Genomic DNA, 19,202 nt, shown 5'->3' with positions numbered 1-19,202 from the left:
AAGGATTTCACAGACAGATTCTGTTTGGGTCCTTTTAGATTAGATGACTGTCCAGTGCTGAAGAGCCTGACAGTCATCCAAGTGATTATCGCTTCTATGCTTTCACACATCATTCATGAGTGATACTCACAGGAAACAAACAGTCGTTCATAGAAGAACAATTGCCGGTTTACACAGGCCGATTGTGGTTTGATTTTTTTATGCTTTCTAAAACTGGACGACGAACGATAAGTAAAGTGAATTATCATTTGGCATTTAGTTGCCAGCAGCGCTTACGCTGAATAATTATCGTTCGGATTCAGATGATCCAGCAAAAATCTGAACAATAATTGTTCAGTGTAACAGGGCCCCATAGGATGCACAACAGAGTGTAATTGAGATAACAGCAGGGTACTGTATTTAGGACTATGCAGAAATGGAATGACCTGGAGGCTGCTGGGAACCTATGTTATATGCTGTCGTGCTACAGCCAGATGTCTACAGTACAGTAGACGTATTTTATTCTTCTAAAGAGTAGAAGCTAATGTAGGGAGAGAACTGGCAGAATAGATAATAGGGGTAATTTATAAAATCACTTGCACCAGGATTCTGGTGCAAAAAAATTGCACTTTTTTTTGCCCTTTTCCAGTAACCTCAGCAAGTTTCTACAAAGTGGGTGGGGCTTGTCAGAAGGTGGCAGGGCCACCATTGGCTCAACAAATTTACACCACAAAGTTACTACTAATGGCAGGTTGATATGGTGGATAAGAAGGACAGAAGTATGACATGCTTATTAAGAGACATGTGCCTCTTAATAGATTTGCTACATTTTACTCTGGTAGCACTTGTAGCAAGGGATTGCTGACCTCTTGTACCAGAAATGGCGCACCACACGGTAAACACGGTTCAGGAATAGCGTATCTCTTTGTCTGGCTCCTGCCAGCGTTTATTTTACAGCACGTCACAGCACAGCAAATCACACAATGTCCATAATGTCAGTAAGCACCCCAACTTGGGTGGGAGTCCAGGGGCGTCATCCCTGTCGGACTCTTGCCTTTTCAGGCCACCAACCTGCAGCACCTTCCTATGCTGCGCTGGTCCTCTCTCTCCCTGTTTTTGGAAGGAACTGGCTTTTATCTGGTTCCTGCTCCACCCCTTGGTTAACCCCTTTCACAGTTTAGACAAATTTAAAAATAATAACTTTTATTAATTATACTTAAAACCTGTTTGGACAAACACAGGGCACAACACAAAAACCACTGGGTTAGCAGAGGTATAGAAGTCTCCTCGGAGACTGTATCGCCACATACTATGCTACTTCCCTCATTGTAACGGTATAGCAGAAGGGAACAGCATATTATAGATAGTTAACGAATACAGTGGCTTTAGTTAACAGAAAGTTAATAAGAACTCGGACCGAATTGGAGGATTTTCTTTACTAATATCCCTTTCCCATGCTCTTGGTTCTAGGAAAAAGGTTCACTGTCAGGAAGATGGACAGCTTAGCCTATATCACTAATTAATCCTAGCAGTGAGACTGGAATTGATGATAGACGTAATCCAGTCTTAAGCAGAGGGAGAATAGGTTTCTAGAGGGTTATGGTGCAGGGAAGGGCAAATGATGTATATTTTGTGGTGATACAGGTCTTTACATCATTGTCCATAAACTTATAGATTCCTCTAGGATCCCTCTATTGTTTAGATTTCTAAGAGCAGAAAGGGAAAAGGAAAGTTGTGGGTCCAGTATGTAGGTCAATGGACGCACTTTTACTCCTTCAATGGACTGTTTAAACAGCCTTTAAACATTTAATTCATTAAGATTTTTGATATGGGCACTGTTGCACTTTTTTATAAGTACTGTATAGTCTCTTGTAGTTTCTCTCTCAGTACTGTATAATCTCTTTTAATTTTATTCTCAACGCGTTTCTCCGCTATTAGTGGCGGGTCATCAGGAGATCATAGAGTTTAGTACTAAAGAAATCAGTTTTGTTTGTTTATTAGTACAAAAGAAATCAGTGTGTTTGTTTATTGTTTATTTCCGAGTTCACTTAGAACCAAAAAGATACGGTAATAGGCCAATCACTCCAGATACTAATGCTATATCCGCTAATTCACAGCGATAGATTGATATGCATAGGATGAGGAGAAGCCAGCCAGATATAGACGGTATTCTATTCGGTATCAACTAGAGCATTATTTTACAATCAGAGTGATATCATAATATGCAGATGACTACGATTGTACAAATTCTGTGATAGAGCTCTTTGCATATAGTTGATATTGGTATCGGGCATACACTACCATGTAACGGCAGTATCCCGTACTCAGATAGAGGAGGACTCTCTGGAAAGTTGTTGCGAGAGTAGCATCAAGTCTTATGTGTAGACTGTAGATGGGTCTTAATTGACCCTTGTCAGGGAGTGCCTACTGGTCAGACCGGAGTTGTTATCAAAGATAATATATGTAACAACCGAGTCTGACTCAGTATCTCAGTATGCACCGTAGAGGCTCCTTGCATAGACTTGGTATCGGGCAATATAGGGCATAAGCTGCCATATAACGGCAGTTTCTCGTGCTTAAGTAGAGAAGGACTCTCTGGAGAATATTGCAGGAGTCAACATCAAGCCCTGTAAGCCGACTATAAATCAATCATGGTGACCCTTGTCAAAGAGTGCCAAGCCTAGAGTTGCTAGCATAAGCAATATAAGCAACACCTGAGTCTGACCCAGTAACTCAATCTGCACAGTGGGGTCACTATCACAGAGTCTTCCTGTTTCTAAATCTGCCTCTATCCAAGGTATAGTGATATCAGATCTGGAGTGAATAGAGCAGCGCCTCTGGCCTTGATGGTAGGTCAGGGCTATCTGAGCATTAGTCAAGTGTCTACCCTTATAAAGCAAGCTGAGCTCCACCCAGGGTGGGCGTGTCTGTTTTAATTATCCAATCAGTTGGTTTTGGGGAGGAGAGAGATCGTCTGGTCCTTGTTGTCCCTTTTGTTATAATAGCCTTAGGGGAGTAGTTATAAATATTTAAAGATCATAAGCGCCTGTATGCTCCATTAAAGTTGCTCATTTTAATTTCCGATCACCCGTGTAGTTAGCCGATCCCCAAGGGGATGGTGTAATAGGGGAATCGGGCTGTGCATTAAAGAACCTCCTATAATGAGCTCTATACCGCCGATAGGTTGAAAGGGGGGCGCTGGCACCAGTGCACCAGAAGTCCTGTCTCTGGCCCTCTACAGGCCCTTCTGTGTACTGCACTACTACGCACTGCATAAAATTGGTATGATATAAAACTCCAGTCCAAGGGTGGATTCAGACGACCGTATATTGGCTCAATTTTCACGCCGAGCCGATATACCATGTCCTCATCTGCAGGGAGGGGGAGGATGGAAGAACCAGGAGCAGGAACTGAGCTCCCATCCCCTCTTTGCCTCCTCTCCACCCCCTCTCCGTCCCTCCGCACTATTTGAAATGAAAGGAGGCGGGGCTAAGTTTCGAGAATTAGCCCCGCCCTGTCCCGCCTCTCCTCATTGAAAATAGTGCAGAGGGGCGGAGAGGAGGGAGAGAGGGGGCGGGAGCTCAGAGCACTGCTCCCCCCCCCCTGCAGAGAGAGACAACGTATATCGGCTGGGCGTGAAAACCCAGCCGATATACGTTCGTCTGAATCCAGCCTAAGATAAATTTGTCCATAGTGACTTATGACAGAAGTTTTCTTTAAACCACTCCACCTAAATGTATTTTAACAAAATAGTGGTTAATGCGGCAGTACAGAAAGGGTTGTGCAAGACTTACCAAGCCTTCATCTCCTCAGTGCCAATTCTGCCTAAAGGCCCATTTAGACACAACGATAATCGCTCAAAAGATGTCGCTCAAGCAACTTTTGAGCGATCTTAATTGTGTCATTTACAGCGCAAGATGATTGCTCAAGATAAGCGATCACCTTGCGCTGCCAGCGGAGGATGCAGAAGACAAGCGGGGAGTCCCAGCTTGTCTTCTGCATCCAGCTGTTCTCTGCTCCGAGTGCCCGGCTGTTATACAGCCGAGCGCTCGAAACGGAGGCGGCAGAAGACAAGCGGGGTGTCCCCGCTTGTTCTCTGCAAACAGCTGTTCCCCCGCTCCAACAGCCGGGCGCTCGGAGCGGAGGATGAAGAAGACAAGTGGGGTGTCCCCGCTTGTCTTCTGCATCTACATGTTTTCTGCACGGAGTGCCCGTCTGTTATACAGCGAAGCGCTTCGTGCCAGGTATGGAGAACAGAGCTGGACTGCTCTGTTCTTCATACCGAGCCTGTTATCAGGGACGGGATACAGCTGAAACAATAGTATCAGCTGTATCCCGCTGTAAATCCCTGATAAGGATCATCATCACCTTTCAGCAAGCTGAAATACAACGATGAGCGACAGCTTAAGGGAAATCTGCACGATGGGCGGACAGTTACACACAACGATTATCGCTCAAAAGACGGCTTTTGATCGAATGTTGAGCGATAATTGCTGTGTCTAAATGGGCCTTAAAACTGATGAACTGAATAATCCACGACACACTTGTTGCTAGGACTGAGGTAGGGAGAGTTTTCCTAACAACCAGTCTGTCTCAAAATGTATCTGCACTGTATCTTTAGCTGGCTGTAAAAAACAAATCTGTAAAATAATAATTCAAGTCCTGTTTCCATTTTCCTATCACTTCTGTAATATCTTAATATACATATTTTCTTACCAAAAAATACTTTCTTCTCACAGCGAGGACACAAGTTGGGTTCTCCTGTAAAAGTTGTTATACTCGAAGCTGAAAGAGACAGTAGTTAGACAAATTAATGTATAGTCATGCACAGCCCTTCATCAGACTGGTAAATATATAGTAAGACGCAATAAGAAATATGAGCACCAGCTTGTAAAGCAATAGATTTGAAAAAGAACAGGTGTCTTACATTACCTATGCTTAGCAGATTTTAGTACAGCGTTCGCAAATCTGCTTTTCTTGGGGGAACCTGAAATCTGTGTCTGTGTTGTACAGTATATGGTTATAACTAGAGATGAGCGAGCGTACTCGGAAAAGCACTACTCGCTCGAGTAATTTGCTTTATCCGAGTATCGCTGTGCTCGTCCCTGAAGATTCAGGTGCCGCTGCGGCTGACAGGTGAGTCGCAGCGGGGAGCAGGGGAGAGCGGGCGGGAGAGAAAGATCTTACCTCCGTTCCTCCCCGCTCTCCCCTGCAGCTCCCCGCTCTGTGCCGGCACCCGAATCTTCAGGGACGAGCAGAGCGATACTCGGATAAAGCAAATTACTCGAGCGAGTAGTGCTTTTCCGAGTACGCTCGCTCATCTCTAGTTATAACCATATACTGTACAACACAGTATTGCTGGTGCATATATCCTGTATCTATATGGAAGGAGTCAAAATGTATTTTATTCCATAATATTGTATATTCTATGAACGTTTCTAGTCTGGAGCTTTTGGGAACATACTAATTTTCCTTGCCCAGACCCAGGTAGTATGGGGCTTTCTGGGCGATGTACATTAGCTCTCCTCCAAAAGGCAGAAAATGGCCTATTGTGATCTATAGGTACATTTACAAGTAGTGGAATAGCTGTGGATCTGCAGATTTTTATGTGAATTTTACCTCCTCATTTAACACTTTGCAATCCAATTTTGGATTCTGGGGTTCCTAGGGGGCTCTCTCTTTTTGCCATTATACAATGGTGCCATCTGCTGGTTAGAGCCAGTACTGTGGTATGGGACATGCTGGAGAAGCCACGTGACAACAGAGCGGCCAGTAATATACAGTAAGAAGACCATGCCGGACATTTTGCGACATCGAAGCTGTACAGCCTTCAATCAGAATGTCTTCAGACGTCAGACAGTGGATTGGAAAAGGTTAAAGAGGTGGAATCTGCACTGCACTAAAAATACACGTTATAGATTGACATACTGTGGATTTAATATCCACACCACGTCACTTCTGCTGCAGATTTCGTGCAAAAGTTTTTTGCACCATGTGGATGAGATTTTTAAATCTTGACCACACAGCCTGTACCATAAATGCTATGTAATTTCCAAGCGGAAAATCTGCTGCATTTACATACTGTGTGAAAATAGCCTATAGATAGCCACCCTGTGAGTCATTGCCCGGCCCTTTAAATGAGGCCAAATCTGCTCAGCCAGAGAGACACCCACCTGCATGTAGACCACACTACCGTAATTTAAGTGGCACTAGAAAGGCATATTTCTTTTTTCTGGAGATGAACTATTTTGCAAACTGAAGCTCAACATTCATTATAATCTATATTTAATGTGTTCGTCTTTAATATCTATCATATATATACACGGCTTGAAAAATGTTAAAGACTGCATTGCTTCTGTGGCTATCACTGCAGTGAATAGAGAGGGCAGAGGCCAGGCACACCAATTGGCACCCCTATCAGAGGCTGTTAGCTACATCCATAGCTGGAAGCCAGCTATGTCTATGGAAAGCCTGGCCATAAATTTACAGCAGCTCAGCAAACTGGGATGCTAATAGCTGCTGTATACTTACGTGAGGCGGACGGAAAGAGGTTAAGGATTTGCAGCAGAAAATCCAGAGTGGCAAAATCCACACCAAATGGTGCAGATTTTAATAGTAACATAGTGTCCATCCAGTTTAGCCTATTATGATGATGCGGATTTCCTAAAAATTTCACCACCTCATTTGAAGGAGTGAAATCTGTGTTAAAAATCCATAGCATAAGGCTGCCTGTCCACGGGCGAGTTTGAAAAGCTGTGAAAGCTCCCCATAGCAACGCTTCCCCCCTGTCCACGAGCAGAGAATCATTGCGATTCGCCGCTGGCAAATCGCAGCATGCGGCGTTTTGCCGCGATTCTCAGCAGTCAGCCTTTCTGTCAGATAGGCTGACTGGCGGAGATCTGTTTGCCGGCTCCTGGGCAGCGGCATACCGCAACGCCCGTGGACAGGCGGACTAAATTGACATCCTGCATATTTAAAATCCGCAGTGCAGGTCAGTTGACAATGTGGATTTCTTACGCATTTCTTGAAACACCATCCAGAATGTTTGTACTGTAAATGCTGTGGCTATTTCGCAACTAATTCCACTGCAGAAAATTGTCTGCATTTCTGCCCCATGTGAACATGTTCTTAATGCCATACACAACTAGCCATAAAACAGTACACTAAATATATTTGACTGCGTTACATATCAGTACACAAAACACTTAAAGCCTATCTAACATTTCAGATGACTTTTTAGAATAAACTGCTGTGTGTACATGAGGAATAACACTATTTTTGACCCTTATATGACTTGTATACTATATTTTCCCCTCTGCGGGATAGACATTTGATTCTCAGTCCTCTCGGAACTGGAGGAAGATGCTACACTATGATTTATAGACTGGACACAGAGAACTGCAGATCCTACTCTCTAATTGTCTGTAACACACACAGAGACATAACATCATGTTGCAGTACAGTGCACAGCAACTGTGAGCAGTGGAGATGTGATTTCTGTGACTTACCATTACCTTACAGGCAGCTGTCTGAGGCTCTCCTTCCCTCCTCTGCTCTGCTTTTTATACATTTCAATGAGCACAAAGTGACTAATTTCCTTGTCTCCAGTCAATCACTTGAGAGCAGGCAATGGACAGCAAGCTCGCAGGAAGGAAGACCCCTAGTGATTAGCGCTTTAGAGGTATTTTTCAGCAGAAAAACATAATTTTAATAAATAAAGTATACTTCACTTTTGCTAGTTATTAGAGATGAGCGAGCGTACTCGGTAAGGACAGATACTCGAGCGAATATTGTCCTTTTCGAGTACCTGCCTGCTCGCCCGCAAAGATTCGGGTGCCAGCGGAGGACAGGTACTCGAAAAGGACAATACTTGCTCGAGTATCTGTCCTTACCGAGTACGCTTGCTCATCTCGACTAGTTATCACTGGTTATCATATAGACACAAAGTTGTTTGAAAAGCTTGTATCATTAAAAGGATTAAGCAACAGTCCATAAACAAAGATAGTTAAGAAAAAAAACTAACTTTCGTTTTTTTTAAACAATTTAGGAGACGTACAAATTTAATATTACTTTTCAGCATTTTGAGGAACACTTTGTTTTCCTACACCAAGCCAATATTGGAAAGGCTCATAGGTGACAGAATAATAGATACCCCCACAAGTGACCCCATTTTAAAAACTACACCCCTTAACGTATTCACTGAGGACTTTTTTCTATAGTACACATGAAAATGAGGATTTGCACCCCAAAATGGATACCCCTGTTTGTCCTGTGCTCAGAAACATACTTATTGTGGCCCTAGTATTACGTCTGTATGCACAATGGGGCCCACAATGAAAGGAGCAACCGGTGGCTTTCGGAACAGAAATTTAGCTTGAAGGAGATTTAGGCCCTATTGCACACTTGTAGAGCCATTGAGTGACCAAAACGATGGAGAACCCCCACAAGTGACCCCATTTTGAAAAGTAGACCCCTTAACGAATTTATCTAGGGGTACAATGTCTTTTTTGGCTTCAGATTTGAATGAATCTAAGCCAAGCAGAAGGAAAAAATTATAATTTTCATTTCTTTGGTAATTCTGTCATTTTAAAAGCAGTTTTTTTGTACAGCACATATATGAATGAAGACTTACACCCCAAAATGGGTACCCCTGTTTGTCCTCTGTTCAGAAACATACCCATCGTAGCCCCAATCCTCTTAGAGGACGCATGGCTAAGCCTATAGTGGAGGGAGCACCCGTTTGATTTCAGGGAGCAACTAAATAAATTCCAGGCCCCATTGCACACTAGTAGAGACAAACTGCCAAAATAATAAAATGCCCCTCACAAGTGACCCAATTTTGACATCAAGATCCCTTAGCTAATTTATCTAGAGGTGTACTGAGCATTCTGACGCCACATTTTTATTTTTTTTAATAATTATAATGCGAGTGAAATATAAATGCCATTTCATTTTTTTCACCAAATTTGTCACTTTTAGGACCGTTTTCTTTGTTTCAAGCAGGAAAAACTGGGAAGACGGACTAATAAAAATAAAATTGATTCCCTAAAAAGAACCCCCCTCCCCCCACCCACACTCCCTTTTGGTGTTTCTCATATGTGAAATAAAATCAATAATGTAAAACTGTATGCTAAATTTCAAAACTGGTAATTACAAAGGCCAGGGTGGGATGGGCACGTGGGACAATAAAATCGCGTATCTCTCCTCCTCCCTTGCTTGGTGCAGATGCGACACTTTTTTGGGGGGCATTTTCTGCCCGCAGTCTCAGGGATGGGATGCAGAAAATGGCGCTCTGTGAGCCTTCGCTTGCAATGCATCTTGTGGTGCGGTGGTCTCAAATAAAAGATGCTCTACAAGCTCCTCCTGAAACTGGAGGAAGCTCAGCGTGCCCCCGGCTGATTTAAAAATTACGTAAGCGTTATAGGTAGCGATCTGTATCAGGTAGATTGTTACCTTCTTATACCAAGCTCTCGTTTTACGACATATTTCTGTAGAGCCTGGTCGGACAGATCAACGACCCCCCATGAATTTATTATATTCTGTGACGCAGACCGGTTTAGTTTTCTCCGCTGCAGCCCCCCTCTCCCTAACTGCAACAGAGGTGTCTGCGTGCACAATGGACAGCATAAAAACGTCCTTTCTGTCATGCCATTTCACCGCAAGCAAGGGGTCATAGGCCAGTGCGTAAGGCGCTCCTTTATCTACATGCCTGGAAACCAGGGGTTGTGGAAACCCTACCCTATTTTTGCGGACAGTTCCGCAGGCCCCTGTACCTGCGGCGTGTAACGCTCTGTAAAGGGGGATGCTAGTATAATAATTGTCAGTATATATGTGGTACCCTTTATTTAAAAATGGGCCCAAGAGCTCCCACACAATTTTCCCGTTGACGCCAATATCTTCAGGACAGTTGGGGGGATTTAATTGTCGATCCCTGCTCTCATGAAAAAAAAACAAAAACGCACGTATAACCTGTCGTGCTCTCACAGATTTTATATAGCTTGATGACATATCTTGCACGTTTTGAGGGAATGAATTGGCAAAATGATAAACGGCCTTTAAAACTCATGAGTGACTTTTTTTTGGGGGGGGGGGGGGTATAAATGTTTTTAAAGACGTCTCCTAGAAGTGATATAAAGGGCCTTAATTTGCAAAGTCTATCATACGCCGGGTCACTTCTGGGGGGGATTTGGGCACTTTCTGCGTCGGGGCATTATGGATGCAAATACGGACGTCGCGTGAACGGCGCTCGTGGACCAATAGGACTGTATTGATGCCTTTTTTACAAGTCCCATTAGCAAAACAAGTCCCAAAAATGTTTTAAACTCGGGGACATCTATGGCGGTCCACATTGCTGAATAAACAGATGTGGGGTGCGCGGTCATGTATTGTCCAGCGTATGTATAAGTCTGCTGGACAATTAACTCCAGGACACCATCGGTAATAAATAAATTTAAAAAATTAAACGGTGTAAAATTTGCGACATCCAGATTGACGCCTGGAGCTGCTGCATAATCTGGGATGCGGGGCGAAAATAAACTTGCAGAACTCCACGCAGTGGCGGGCGCCGCATTACTTGGCCCCGCTGCCCCAACAACTTCCTCAACCTCCATGGCACTAGAGGCAGAGGCGTCACTCTCAAAAAAACCCTCCTTTTCTGACTTGAAGCGAAGAGCAGCGCGTACGCTTACTCAGCGCTGTAGCGCCTACGATCCATTTTTTCAAAAACATTTTAGTGGAGGTAGACAAAAAAAAATAGCCCCCCAAAACCAGACATGGATATAATGGGGTAATTGGGGTATGAGGGATGGTGATGGCGGGTAATAACGGGATTTCTTTTCTTTTTTTGACTCTCTATATGGCACACGATTTTTCACAGCTATCTCTCTCCTGTCACAAATCTCTCTCAGTGACAGGAGAGAGATACGCAAGACTAACCATGTGCCATATTTACAAAACATATGACATGGATGGCTGTGATATGTGTACTACAGCCACCCATGTCAGCAGAGACCAATCACTTTGGTCCCTGCTAGTTACTATGCCAAATCCCGCTTTGGCTTCTACTGCGCATGCGCCGTCATTTTTTTCGGCGCATGCGCACAACAGGGTGATGCCCTGTACTTTTGGGGGACCTTAAAGGAGCATTTTCATCTCCCCTCATGGATCCGATCCAATGTCAGCAGAAACCAATCACTTTGGTCCCTGCTAGTTATTATGCCAAATGCCACTTTGGCTTCATCTGCGCATGCGCCGCCATTGTTTTCAGCGCAGGCGCAGAACAGTGTAGTGCCCTGTACTTTTGGAGGGCTTTGGGGGACCTGAGGGGAGCATTTTTATCTCCCCTCATGGATCCGAGGGGAGATGAAGCTCCAACTTTTTAAACTTTTTACAAACTTTTTTGTGATCGCCAATATCCATTGGATACCGGCGATCATGGGCCCAGGGACCGCTCACCGCGGACCCCGGTAGCATCTCCTGTCTCCTGGCTACAGGAAATTTTAAATCTCCGGCGCCGATTCGCTCTTCTGCACATGCACCGCCATTCATCCTTTGGTGCGCATGCGCAGAAGATGGCGGAGGGTCTGCTCCGGACCGGGTCAGCGGGCAGCAGCAAGCCGGACGCCGGTAATCATTTTTAGCTCCCCTCATGGAAGCGATCGCGTTAGTGAGGGGGGCCCACCGCAGCCCGGGACGACAGCTCCATGCTGTCGGCTACCTGCGGGCACCGACAACATGGAGCTGTCACGTCCAGAGCCCACGTGGCTTTATTCTCTGCAGGACACATGTTTTTACGTCCTCAGAGAATAAAGCCCACTTGAGAAGACGTAACAAGTCTATGAGCTGGTCACTAAGGGGTTAAACGCTTGTTAAATCAGCTGCCAGGAAAGGTCTAGTGTACCCTGGCATTAGAATAAATTACCCGATACCTGCATTTGTGGGTCACCATGATCTGTAGTTTGGCTGTTCAGTGTGATCTGGGAGTTAGTAATTACAAATTGTTCTCTGTATTACAATACCCTGCACTGCTGGGAATTTCAACATATATTTGAATGAGGGGAGGAAACTATGTAGAAAGAGCTGCAAGTAACTTTAAAAGGACTCTTTATCTCCCCAAGACTTGGAGGCTTGTTCAGTTGGCCTCAATGAACAAATAAAGCACATTTATCGGAGATTTGTAATGAGCACACATGAATAAGATTATTAATATAGAGTGTAGTAAATTATCTTGGGGTTTGTCCAAGCTACATTTTCAACAATGCAAATTAACTGTGCTGTTAGCTTGTAAGTTTTGTAATGCATGTGAGAACTTTAGATTAAAGACTGGAATAAGCTGTTTTATGTGCAGCAAGAAATGAATATTGGGCATTTAGGATTTCAATATGCTTGATCCTTTGTTCAGCTGCCAGAATCTGCCTCTCGTCTTTGAAATAAACATGCGGACATCCGCCAGAAAATGAAGCTTAGAAGACCCGTTAAGGCGAAGGGAGGAGAGTATGAAAAATAAAAAAGGTGACAGTGGGGACCATGGCTGCAGAAATATGCAGCCAACCCTACTCACTATATAACAAGAGAGGTGCTCTTTAAGTCTAGTGTGCATGTTTATGGGAAGGTCAATGGGGATACCTATGGCCATCAGCTAACGTCAGATTTTGGCCAGTGTTATATTAGGTTTGTCAAGGAATCAAGCGAGTGACTTTCTTTGTTTCTCACCTTTGTTGAGAGTTTTTGGTGCTGCACTAACTTTCTTCTCTTCAACCTTTGGAGCTACTTCAGTAGGAGATGTTGGTTTGTCTTCACTTGGCTTCCTGTAGATGTAAGATCCGGCACCTCCAATATTAACACCTAAAATATTAAACAGTGGCAAGATTGACACAGATGAAGATATAAAGTATCATGTTGTGAACACAACCTTATTAATGGAATTATACTTGTATATACATAGCCTTCAGTTCAAAAGTAACATACAATCATTACTGGTCCCATAATTAAATACTGTATTGTGAAAAATACAGTATATATTAAATGAGCATACAATTGAAAAAAAGAGAATAAAACAGTATAAAGCCTTTATAACAAAACCCATAATCAATTAGGAATGATCAATATTAATATACCTGGTCACAAAAGTATTATTAACACTGTTTGGCATTCCAACTGGCCTGGGTACCAATGGCCCTAATAAAATAACTCACAGAATGTTTAATCTTAACAGATACCGTACATGATCATGCCATTTAAAAAAACCCTCACCTTTTGGTCCATACAATGAAGCATAACAAGGCTTGTGGCAGTATGGTTTTCCATCATGCTGAAATAATATGAAGAGAATTGGAAAACGCATTATTATCTGGGAAATAATAATGAGGGTACATGCATACAAGCAATTTAAAAGTTGCACCTGAGGTTCTCGGGCGCAACTTGCATCAGACAGCCCTTGGACATCCCGTCTGTGTGCTGTCCAATGTCCGGAACACAGTACATTGTCATGTGCTATTCTCATCCGAAAATTTAAACAATAGGATATGCTGAGCATTTTTTACACTCAGACTATCAGCAAAAAAAGGCAGCGTGCATGCACCCATTCAAATGAATGGGTGCCATTTCTGACCGATTTTTGGGTCCTAAAATCGGACATAAAAATAGCCTATCTGCACGTATCTTTATAGTAATAATTTTATATTATATTCCACAGCACGTTAAAAACCAAAAGTTATATGTACAGAGAAAACCAGACATTTACATATAGTATTAAACTAATAAACCATTTGAAAGGGGTGAGAGCACAAGAGCTAACACTACAAGGAAATAGGGTTGACACAAAAGGTGCAAGTGCTTGTTCTGTACCATGATCCAACTTTTATAAAATACGGTGGTATGCATGGGGGGACAGTCATAAAGCTTTTTACGGCAGTTTCTTGTGTAAAAGAAATAGCAAATTTTTGAACAACTGGAGACTTGTACAAAAAAATGGTGACTTTTTGCAGCGGCCTCACCACTTTTGTGAAAACCAACAGATTTACGGTATGTATAACTTACGCCAGAGGCTGGCGTAAGTTATGCCAGAAATGTACAGCAGGTTTTGTGTAGGCGCACGGAGGTCCTGGGATCCATCTAATGTGTTTATGGTAGTAACAGAAGAAAATATCAGGATTAGGTTGGTTAGTAAATGCTGGAAACACAAGAAACCCAGTTTTGCGAATGTATCTGAACACAATAAGTCTGTATGAATGTAATGGATGATGTCAAGCATGTAGGAATTCTTGCTCTCCGAATACTATATGGGTAACAGCAGGCGTTGTCAAGTGTGGAGTCTCCTTCAAGAGAGTTCAGTTTTCTGAGTTAGCTATGATTCAGAAAGAGTGAAGTTGGAAAGGTCTTTATTAGGGCTCAGTCGGACGGGCGTTTTCATGTGCAAATTTATGTATGCAAAGATGCATGCGTAAAAAAAAATGTGTGTGACAGAAGCAGGTGTCCCGTTGAAAAAAAAAAAACGCACTTGGCGGTGTTTAAGCACACATAAAGTGCGCTGCCTGCTATCCCCTGCTGCGGCTGTGACAGCTGCAGCAGGGGATTCTTTGGATGTGCAATCCCTGGATGCTGTCACATCCAGGGGTTTCACCTTTGGTCAATGGGGCTGGCGGCTCAGCTCTGGCAGAGGATTTCTTCATCTCCGCGGGAGGTCCCCTTGTCACTGGACACTGTGGCATCATTGTGGCAGAGGACCGCAATGCTATCCCATTGAATTCAAATGGAGCTGGCGCTTTAAATATAAGCCCTACCCTAAGGCCGCCTGCAGACGGCCGGGTCGGATCTGGCAGCGAGAATTCTCGCCGCGGGACCCGACCCGAGCGCCTGCAGAGAACAGCGCGTACTCACCCGCGCGCCGGCTCTTTTATGTGCCGGCAGCCGGCGCATGCGCAGACCGGAGCCGGCGGCGGGAGAGTGACGTTTATAGAGCGTGCCGCGGTTCGTTTGCCGTGCGAGATCCCATCTATGCAGCCTTCCAGTCTGCAGGCGGCCTAAAAATCATCCCTAAAATGTGTAAAAAAAAAAAAATGATATATATATATATATATATATATATATATATATATATATATATATATATATATATATATATATATATATATATATATATATATACATATACATATACATATACACACACACACACTCACCTCTCCGCAGGTGCTCAGGCGGATCCAGCCGGGTCTTCTCTCGGCACTGCTCTGAAAAGCTTTCAGCAGACGGCGATTTAAAATCCCCGCCTGCTGAAAGGGCTCCCTTTGAGCACTGTGACCAATTAGAGGCAGCTCTCAGCTGTCATTCAATAGCTGCCATTTTAAATCCCCGCCTGCTGAAAGCACTTCAGAGCAGTGCAGGGAAAAGACTCGGCTGGATGCGCCTGAGCCCTGGCAGCTGCGGAGAGGTGAGTATATATTTTTTAAATTTTTTTACACATTTTAGGGATGATTTTCAGGGAAGGCTGATATTTAAAGCCCTTCCCCCGAAAATCACTGCACGGCTTGCCGACAATCCATTACTATGCCTCAGCTGTGCCAGAAGATCGCGATCTTCACTGTATGTTCTCAATGGGGGTCGGCATTGCTGTCGCCAGTCCCATTGAGCACAAAGTGAAACCCCTGGATGTGACAGCATCCAGGGGTTTCACGTCCAAAAGAGGGATGCCGCAGTTACTTGTGTATTTAAATCCGCTGCCCTAAATTTACCACTGCGCATTTCTGTGCACAGGTAAATATCGGACATGTGACCGCTGCCATTAAAAAGCAATGATTCTTAATAGACGCGGATCGCAAATGCAAGTAACATGCGCACATAAAAACGTCCAACTGATTGAGCCCTAAGGAGGAGTGGACTAAGATGTGGGATATGTGATAGGGATGCTACTAGCTTTGCTTCTTTTAGGCTGCATTCAGACGAACGTAGATCGGCTCGGTTTTCACGCCGAGCTGATATACGTTGTCCTCGTGTGAGAATTAGCCCCACCACCGCCCCGCAAATAGTGCAGAGGGCGGAGAGGAGGCAGAGAGCGGGCGGGAGCTCAGTTCCTGCTCCTGGCTCTTCCATTCCCCCCCCCCTTCACACGAGGACAACGTATATCAGCTCGGCGTGAAAACCGAGCCGACATATGTTCGTCTCAATGCAGCCTTAGTCTTGGGCTGCACAGCGACTTTTGGTGCAACACATATTACACAGTGAAAGATCCCGGTGTTGCATTGCAGTGGATTTCTGAGCTGCAGTGTTCACGACTGCCACAAAAAATGCAGCAGGTATGTATGTCTTGTGACTGTCTTATGTTCACTCAATAAGGCCATGAATAATTATAGTGCATAAAAAGGGAAGAAATGGCCCTATAGAATAAATACCAGACATGTCTGGGCACAGGCAACCAAGCAACAATCATAGGATAATTACCGTAGTAATTATTTTTTAACCACAATAGGTTTTTAGAACAAAGACACACATTCTCAGCAGAGTAAAAAAGTGTTGAGGATAGTACATCGTATTAACCCCTTAGTGACGAAGCCTGTTTGCGCCTTAGAGACGGAGCCAAATTTTGGAAATCTGACATGCGTCGTTCAACGTAGCATAACTCCGTAAAGGCTTTACATATCCAAGTGATTCTGACAAATGTTTTTTCGACACACATGTTGTACTTCATTTTGGTTGTAAAAAGAGACCGATATAATTTGTGTATATTTATTAAAAGTACCAATATTGAAAAAAAATTTGAAAAAAATTGTCATTTTTTTCACATTTTCAACTGTAATATCTCAAATATGTCCAAACATACTGTACAACTTTTTGATAAGATAAATATTTCCATCTGTTTACTTTATTCTGAATGCACACTTTTTTTAACCATTTATAGGACGTACAAATTTAACATTACTTTTCAGCATTTTGAGGAACTTTGTTTTCCTGCACCAAGCCAAGTTTGCAAAGGCTCATGAGTGTCAGAATAATAGATACCCCCCAAATGACCCCATTTTAAAAACTACACCCCTTAATGTATTCACTGAGGGGTGTCATGAGTATTTTGACCCCACCAGTTTTTTTCAGGAATTAATTCAATTTAGAGGAGAAAAATAAAATTTCATATTTTTGCAAATATGTCATTTTAAAGACATTTTTTTCCTATAGTGCCCATGAAAATGAGGATTTACACCCCAAAATGGATACCCCCGTTTCTCCCGTGTTCAGAAACATACCCATTGTGGCCCTAATCTTATGTGTGGATGCACAATGGGGCCCAAAATGAAAGGAGTAGTCGTGATTTTCAGAACATAGATTTTGCTTGAAGTCCTTTTAGGCCCCATAGCACATTTGTAGAGCTCTTGAGCGGCCAAAACCAAAGAGAACCCCCCAAGTGACCCCATTTTGAAAACTACACCCCTTAATGAATTTATCTAGGGGTGTACTGCCCATTTTGACCCCCCAGTTTTTGAATGAATTCAAGCAAAGCAAAAGGAAAAAAAATTGATTTTCGTTTTTCTTGGCAATTCTGTCGTTTTGAAAACTGCTTTTTTTGTACAGCACACACATGAATGAAGACTTGCCCCCCAAAATGGATCTCCCTGTTTGTCCCGTGCTCAGAGACATAACTATTGTGGCCCTAATCTTATGTGTGGATGCAAAACGGGGCCCAAAATGAAAGGAGTAGTCGGTGGCTTTCAGAACAGAAATTTAGCATGAAGGTGATTTAGGCCCCATTGCCCACTTGTAGAGCCCTTGAGCGGCCAAAACGACAGAGAACCCTCACAAATGACCCCATTTTGAAAACTAGACCCCTTACCGAATTCATCTAGGGGTGTAATGTGTATTTTTATCCTACAATTTTTGAATAAATCTCAGCAAAGCAGTAGGAAAAAAAAATACAATTTTCATTTTTTTGGCAGTTGTATCAATTTAAAAACAGGTTTTTTTTGTACAGCACACATAGGAATGAAGACTTGCACCCCAAAATGGGGTGCACTGTGAGTCTTCGTAAGCTTGATGAGGATCCCAGCTGTGAGCCCGGCTGTGACCCTGCGTACGGCCACGTAATGTACTGCGCATAACTGCCTACTCACACAGGCGGTCATGCGCAGTACACCTTTTTTTTGTTTGCATTTCCCGCACCGTCGCTTAGCGATGACGCGGGTACCTGCAGCCCGTACACAACGTAGTTGCGTATGGGCAGCGGGTATATCCGCGACCATGGAGCACAATGGGCTCTACGTTGCAGATATCCGCAGTAAAATAGAACCTGCTGCGTTCTCTTTTCTGCGAGTGGATTACACAATTCCGACCCACTAATGTGAGCGGAATTGTGTAATCCAATGCGATTGATCTGCGTATTACCGCGGATCAGAAGCATGCGGAATCCGTAATTCCTATCCGGTCATGTGAGACCGGCCTAAGGTAGATCGCTACCTTTTTTTCACATGACCGGGGACCGCTCAACGAGGCCACCCGTCACTGCTCCAGGCTCTCGGCGACCGTTGGTCGCTGGGAGCAGGGAGATTTTAAATTTCCTGGGCTCCCCGACTCCTGCGCATGTGTCCAGTGTTTTGCCGGCGGTCGCATGTGCAGAATCCGGGAAGGTTCACGGAGGAAGATCGCGTCGGGGTGCAAATACGGAGGCCTCCAGTAAAAAGTTTCATCTCCTCTCACCGATCGCATCGGTGAGGGGAGATGAACCTTCATCTTTTTTTTACTTTTACGTGATCGCCATTATCCACGGCAAACACGTGACGAGGAACCGCTCACCGCGACTCTCCGTGAAATCTCCAGACTCTCGGCTAAGTTTTGTAGCCAGGAGCAGGGAGATTTTAAATTATCCTGGCAATCCACGGCTTTTGCGCATGCGCCTGCCATTGTGGCGACGGGCGCATGCGCAGAAGCTGGGGCAAGGTCCGCGGATAAATCCGCAGGCCTTAGGTATGTCGTTTCATCCTCCCTCACGGATATGATCTGTGGGGGGAGATGAAACGCAAGCTTTTTAAACTTTTTTTTTTAACTTTTTACACGTTTTTTTACTTTACATGATCATTGCTATCCATTGGATAACAGTAATCATGTCCCAGGTGAAATCTCTCTGCTCCTGGCTACACATGGCAGCCAGGAGCAGAGGGATTTTAAATTTCCTGGGGCTCGAGCCCCTCTGTGCACGCGCCCGATGATTGACATCGGGCGCGCATGCGCAGACGGGGACTTCG

The 19,202-nt window shown here is 43.9% G+C and overlaps 1 protein-coding gene across 1 annotated transcript in view; it reads right to left on the bottom strand.

Moving 5' to 3' along the window:
* Positions 1-19,202, bottom strand: part of CRIP2 (cysteine rich protein 2) — a 141,398-nt gene that overhangs the window by 27,220 nt on the left and 94,976 nt on the right. Inside the window, exons 3-5 of the mRNA XM_066608602.1 lie at positions 13,231-13,288; positions 12,691-12,822; positions 4,696-4,764 (exon numbers count right to left, since the gene is read on the bottom strand). Of these exons, the coding sequence (XP_066464699.1) occupies positions 4,696-4,764; positions 12,691-12,822; positions 13,231-13,288 (259 nt within the window). The remainder of the gene's footprint in view (positions 1-4,695; positions 4,765-12,690; positions 12,823-13,230; positions 13,289-19,202) is intronic.

The sequence above is a fragment of the Eleutherodactylus coqui genome, chromosome 6 (genome assembly GCF_035609145.1).
Source record: "Eleutherodactylus coqui strain aEleCoq1 chromosome 6, aEleCoq1.hap1, whole genome shotgun sequence".
In the NCBI taxonomy this organism is placed as follows: domain Eukaryota; kingdom Metazoa; phylum Chordata; class Amphibia; order Anura; family Eleutherodactylidae; genus Eleutherodactylus; species Eleutherodactylus coqui.
Note: the sequence above shows the minus strand (reverse complement) of the source record. Positions and strands in the feature narration are given on the sequence as shown.